Genomic DNA, 6,000 nt, shown 5'->3' with positions numbered 1-6,000 from the left:
GAACGCAGACGCTTAACGACTGAGCCACCCAGGCGCCCCTATTTATTTATTTTTAATAACTCATTTTAAATGTCACCTTCTCAGTGAGGCCTCCCTGACTATACTATTGAAAGCAGGTTCCCCTACTAATTCCTCTAATTCTCCCTCAGCCAATGGTTTGTTTCTTCCATGAAAAAAAAACCTTTTCATTTAAAAAAAATCACCTCCTCTTTGAAGCCTTCCAGGATTTAGTCTTCATTCAGTTTTCATCATGTTGGTCAATTTAGCGGCTTGAATGGGAGGAAATAAACTGTTTTTTCCACTGGGTAACCGGCATCATTTCTTACAATCTGATATATAATTCTTATAATCATTTGATGCTTCATTCCTTCTTGAGTAGAGCTTTACGCCGTATACACTGTGTGCCTGAGCTGAACATTGCCCATTAGTGCAGCACAACAGACTCTGCAATTGGATGACCCTGGGATCCAATCAGTCTCAGCTCTGCCACCTCCAAGCTGTGTGACCTTGGACAAGCATTCCAGTTATCCATTGCCGCGTAACAAACTACCCCAAAACTTAGTGGCTTAAAACAACAATATTTCTTTTGCAGTTTGGGACAGCTCATTTCTGCTCTACTTGGCATCAGCTGGGACAGTGCCAAGACTGGGGCCTGAATCATCTGAAGGTTCGCTCTCCCACATGTCTGGTGGTTAGCGGGGACCAGAGCTGCAGTTGTTGGCTGGAACACCTTCACTAACCTCTCCATGAGGCCTGGGCTTCCTCCGAACATGGTGGCTAGGTTCCAAGGGGAGTGGATTAAGAGAGAGAGAGCGCGTGAGCACACGAGAGATCGCTGAAGAGCTTTTTATGAGCTAGCCTTGGAAGTCACACATCACTTTTGCCACTCTCTATTGGCTCAGGCCGTCACAAAGCTCTACTCAGGTTCAAGGGGAGGGGATAGAGATCCCGTCGCTCAACTGGAAGGGCGTCAATGCCACACTGTAAAAACAGCGATTGGGATGAGCTGTATATTGCTGTGCTTCTCTTTGGAAAATAGCCACAAGAAGCTCCTAACCTTCCTAAGATCCTCTGCTGAAGCGTTGAGCGCAGAGCCTGGCACAGGTGAGTGCCCAAGGGTCAGGAAGCTGCAGTCTCCCTGTCTGCGTGTAACCAGTTCTCAACTCCCAGCAAGTCTCATTCCTGAACTGAGCCTGAGTCCAAGAGCCCCTACCTAGGCCGCCCCCAACCTCGGACCCCTCCCCACCAGGGCCTTGCTGCTCTCCAGGCTCTCCTGGGGCTACACTGTAGATTCATGGCTCCCCCAATCCAAAGACCCTCAGAGCAGGAAGAGCCCTCAGCCTCCTGCTGGGCCATGAGTGTCGGGACCCAGGCAGAATCTGTGTGGTAGAGCCGGGACTCGGGACTTGGACCCAGGTCCAAGTGGGAAGATTCAAGCCACTCTAATCTCAGGACCACTAGTGTGGCCATGGGTGTGTCAGGAGGGGCTGAGCTGGCCTGGACTAGCATGTCCCCTGCCTGGATTCACACCATCCAGCATCTCCAAGCCCACATTCTGCATGGCGGAGAAACCAAAACACAGAGAAGGTAAACCATTTCTTTCTTTTCTTTCCTTTTTTTAAAAAAGATTTTATTTATTTATTTATGTGTTCGTGTGTGTGTGTGTGTGTGTGAGAGAGAGAGAGAGAGAGAGAGAGAGAGAGCGATCACAAGTAGGCAGACAGACAGGCAGAGGCAGAGGGAGAAGCAGACTCCCTGCCAAGCAAGAGCGCGGAGCCCACCCAATGCGGGACTCGATCCCGGGACCCCAGGATCATGACCTGAGCTGAAGGCAGATGCTTAACTGACTGAGCCACCCAGGCGCCCCAAGGTAAACCATTTCTGAGAATTCTGTAGCATCTCTGTGCCAAAAAAGGACCAGCCTACAAGAAATGGAGACATCACAGCTGGAAGGACCCTGTCATCTGCTACATCAGACTAGACCAAGTGGGGACGCTGAGGCCCAGGAGGTGGGAAGGCCTGCTCTGGCCCTTGCCTCTGTGCTAGACAAGCCCACCTTGTTTGTGGTGAATCTACAGTGGCCCGTCTCCCCTCTATACTGTATGCTCCACGATGTCAGGAAGGCACCAATGACAAGTCCGCTCATTGTCCTACCTGGTGCCTCTGGACTAGGTGAGCGGACAGCCAGTGGGAACAGGGGAGCTGGAGCCGTGCCAGGATGGGGTGAGAATGCCCCTAAAGAAGGCTTTGCTAAGTGGCCCTGCTCCACGGGGCTCTGTGGGGCCACCTGGAGGAAAAACCTGAGGGTGGAGGGGGCACTCACACACGTGGACACACCTGGACTAGGATGAAGCCATGTCTCAGGTGAGAAGGCACACCCCAGGATTTACTGCTGTGAGGGAGGTGGGATAGACATGAAGAAGCAGACCTGGTGCCAACTGATTGTCAAGGGCAGGAGGAGGCGAAGGAACAGGATTGGGGGGAGTGGGCAGGATGGGGGTAGGGGAGAGGAGGAAGGAGAAAACGGTCAGGTGGAGGAAAAGGAGGGGGGGCAGGAACCCGGGAAAAGAAGAGGCTGCAGAGGGGTAAACATAACCCTGCCCCCCTCCTCAGGTGGCAAGGGAGCACCACGCTGAGGATGGGTGCCCACCCATGGGACAGCCAAAGGACTTAAAACTGGCTCTGCCCGGCGGTGGCTCGGTGAGGGGGAGGGGGAGTAGCAGCACGGAGCGGGGGAGGGGACGGAGGCGGGGAAGGTGTGATCGACTCGGGAAAATCCACTACAGAGCCAGAAGCACATTCCTGGAAGGAAAGAACGGAAACCACCAGAGCCAGGGCTCCGGGTTGCCTGGGGTTGCCCTGGGGAGGCAACGTGTGGAGATCAGGACAATTGTCTTTAGTCTGTGCCAGCCCCCACCGCCACCGGGGTCAGAATATACTCCCAAAGCATCGCCGGTCTGACACCTCATAATGGGCCGCCTCCATTTTAACTATGCAGAGCCTGAAACCGGGTTGGGGTTGGAGGGAGTATGCCTGAGATCCCAGCGGGTCAAGGTGTGCAGAGCTGGGCGTGCACCTAGGGCTCCACGGTCCCTACGCCTGAGAGAGGGAGGCCGAGGTAGAACCAGAGATCACGCCCTGGAGGTGTGAGGTTTGGGTTCCATCCCCGCTCCGCCATTGGCTTTGGGCTAATCGCGTACCTTCCCGGGGCTTCAGTTTACGCATCTGTACTATGGGATAATTGGTCTTGCTTTGCAAGGTTAAGGGGGGCGGAGTCCGCGCACGCTCCGCACAGCCGCGAGGGGCGAGGCACCGGCCGGGTATATGGATGCTGGCTCCTGCCTTCTGAGGTCGGCTCGGCCTCTGCCTCGGAGTCCCCTCGCTCGCCGCTCCCGCGGCCCCTGCCCGGACGCTGGGCGCAGGGGAGCATCGGCCGGGCGCGTTTCGCAGGCGGGCAGGGGAGGGAACGGCGGCGGAGCGGAGGAGAGAGCCCGGGCCGCGGCAGCCCGGGCCTGCCTGACCCTCGAGGGGGTCGCTGTTGCCTCGCAGATCCCTCCCTCGCTCGCAGCCTGTGTCCCTCCCTGCCGCTCCCGCCGCGTCCGCCTTTTGTTCGCGGAGCCGCGCGCCCCCGAGCCGAGGCGGCGGGGCGGGGAGCTGGCGGGGCTGCGCGGGGGGCGGGCCGCGCCGGGCGGAGCCGGGGCCCGAGCCGCAGTCGGACTCGGAGCCCGAGGGAGCGATCGGCGCGCAGGCAGCCGAGGCCCGGGCGCGCTCCGGGGGCGCGGCGAGGCCGAGGGGGCGGGCGCCGGGCGGAGCCGGAGCCGCAGCCGGGGCGCCTGGAGGCGATCGGGCCGCTCTCTCCGAGCTCAGGGCAGCGGAGAGCCTGTGCGGCGGGGGTCCGGGCCAGAACGCAGTCCCGCAGCTGAAGTGGGCCGAGAGGAGCCGCGGCCGGAGCGGCCGGAGCGGCGCCGGGACCCTCCCCACGGGCGCGGAGGCCGGGCGGGCCCGTGCCATGCGCGCCGCTCGCTGAGGCCGAGGGAGGCCGCGATGGAGGTGCCGGCGGGGGAGCCCCCGGCCCGGGGCTGCGGTCCCCCGCCCGTGCCCGCCCCGGAGAGGAAGAAGAGCCACCGCGCGCCGTCGCCGGCCCGGCCCAAGGACGTGGCCGGCTGGTCTCTGGCCAAGGGCCGCCGCGGCCCAGGCCCGGGCGCCGCAGCCGCCTGCAGCGCCGCGTCCTCCGCGCGGCCGGACAAGAAGGGGCGCGCGGTGGCGCCCGGGGCGCGGAGCGCGGGGACACGAGTGGCCGGGGTCCGCACCGGGGTTCGCGCCAAGGGCCGCCCGCGCCCCGGTACCGGGCCGCGCCCGCCGCCCCCGCCGCCCAGCCTCACCGACAGCAGCTCGGAGGTGTCGGACTGTGCGTCGGAGGAGGCGCGCTTGCTGGGCCTGGAGCTGGCGCTGAGCAGCGACGCCGAGTCGGCGGCCGGGGGCCCGGCGGGGGCCCGCACGGGGCAGCCGCCCCAGCCCGCGCCGCCCGCACAGCAGCCCCCGAGGCCGCCCGCCTCCCCGGATGAGCCGTCGGTGGCCGCGTCGTCGGTGGGCAGCAGTCGCCTGCCGCTCAGTGCGTCGCTCGCCTTCTCCGACCTCACCGAGGACATGCTGGACTGCGGGCCCGGCGGCTTCGTGCGAGAGCTGGAGGAGCTGCGCTCGGAGAACGACTATCTCAAGGTGAGGGCGCCGATGGGGGAAAGGGAGGCGGCGGGAGGCGCGGGTTGTGGCGGCCCCAGGCGTCTGAGGCACCAGCCGGCCCGCCGGCCCACTGAAGGAGCTGGGAGAGGGGGCCCAAGTCCTCGGGGACCACCCTGAGCTCGGCCTAGGGCTCCCACACATCCTGCCTCCCTTTTTGTTTGGGAAGCCGTCTCCCTGAGGAGGAACCCAGTTGAGACTGGCCATAGGGCGCTGATTTTGGAGGAAGGGAGTCTTGAGAAAACTGCTTTGGGAGATGCCCAGATGCATTACTTGGGATGGGGTGGGGGTAGTCAGTGAGGGGCTGGACCCCTGTCCTTCAGCTTCTTAGAAGCCCCACCCCCAGGCCAGAGGCCAGGCCTTTGGTGGCTCTCTTTTCGGGGGACAGGTATTGGGGTGCACTTGTGCCAGGGAAACCTGTGGCTGTCCCCCTGCAAGGGAGAGGCCAGAACACCATCCTGAGTCTTCATCCAGGGCTTTCCTTGGTGCAGGCCTGTCCCCGCCTGCCTTTCAGGGCGGGTCCTGTTTGAAAGCATGACATCTGGGAACATCCCCTTGGCTCGAGTCCGACTTCCGCCCAGTCTAACGGTCCCACAGCCTGGGAGGATGATGTCGTGGGAGAACTGGTTCAGAGGCAGCTTCCTAAATCCCAGGATGTTGTCTTCTGCTCTCTTCTGCCCTGTACGCACAGCAGTCCCACTGGCCCCTCATGGCCGGTGCCCTTGTCCTTCCCGTGTTCCCACGCAGAGGAGGGAAGCTGTCCGTCTGAAAGGGGCATTCCGTCTGGGCATCTTGGGGACCTGAGAGCTTCCCTGGAGAGCAGACCTATCTTGCCTTCCCCCTTTCGGTGGACATGAGCACCCACTGGGGACTGGCCAGTCTCTGCCTGCCCACTGCCTGGTACCCAGAGCTCTACAGACAGCCCAGTGCTCATGTGCTGGCCTTGGCTGGGGAGACCGAAAGCTTCGTGGGCTCTACCACGACTGGCTGGGCATGGTTTTGGAAGAGGCCGAAATGCTACCTGCTACTCTTGTCAGTTGATGGCCTGGCACAGCACCCCAGCGTACCCTGGCTGAGAGCCACAGAATTAACATCACTCTGCTGATTGATGTCTGCCTGGCGACACTTAGCTTTGCGCTGTGGCTCTTCTGGCCAAGTAGGTTTCTCTCTCGTGAGACTTCTGGGGTCTTACTCAACTGTGTCTCTTCCTCCTGATTTTCCCCCAGGATCTCCTCTCCAGCATGTGCTCAGGAAATGCTTGTA

General features: G+C 61.4%; 1 protein-coding gene across 1 annotated transcript in view; it reads left to right on the top strand.

The window, feature by feature from the left end:
* The first annotated feature begins 4,044 nt into the window (after nucleotides 1-4,044).
* The window catches only part of SOGA1 (suppressor of glucose, autophagy associated 1), a 60,429-nt gene continuing 58,473 nt past the window's right edge, over nucleotides 4,045-6,000 (top strand). Inside the window, exon 1 of the mRNA XM_021689117.1 lies at nucleotides 4,045-4,719. Coding sequence (XP_021544792.1) covers nucleotides 4,045-4,719 — 675 coding nt within the window. The remainder of the gene's footprint in view (nucleotides 4,720-6,000) is intronic.

The sequence above is a fragment of the Neomonachus schauinslandi genome, chromosome 10 (genome assembly GCF_002201575.2).
Source record: "Neomonachus schauinslandi chromosome 10, ASM220157v2, whole genome shotgun sequence".
Taxonomy (NCBI): domain Eukaryota; kingdom Metazoa; phylum Chordata; class Mammalia; order Carnivora; family Phocidae; genus Neomonachus; species Neomonachus schauinslandi.
Note: the sequence above shows the minus strand (reverse complement) of the source record. Positions and strands in the feature narration are given on the sequence as shown.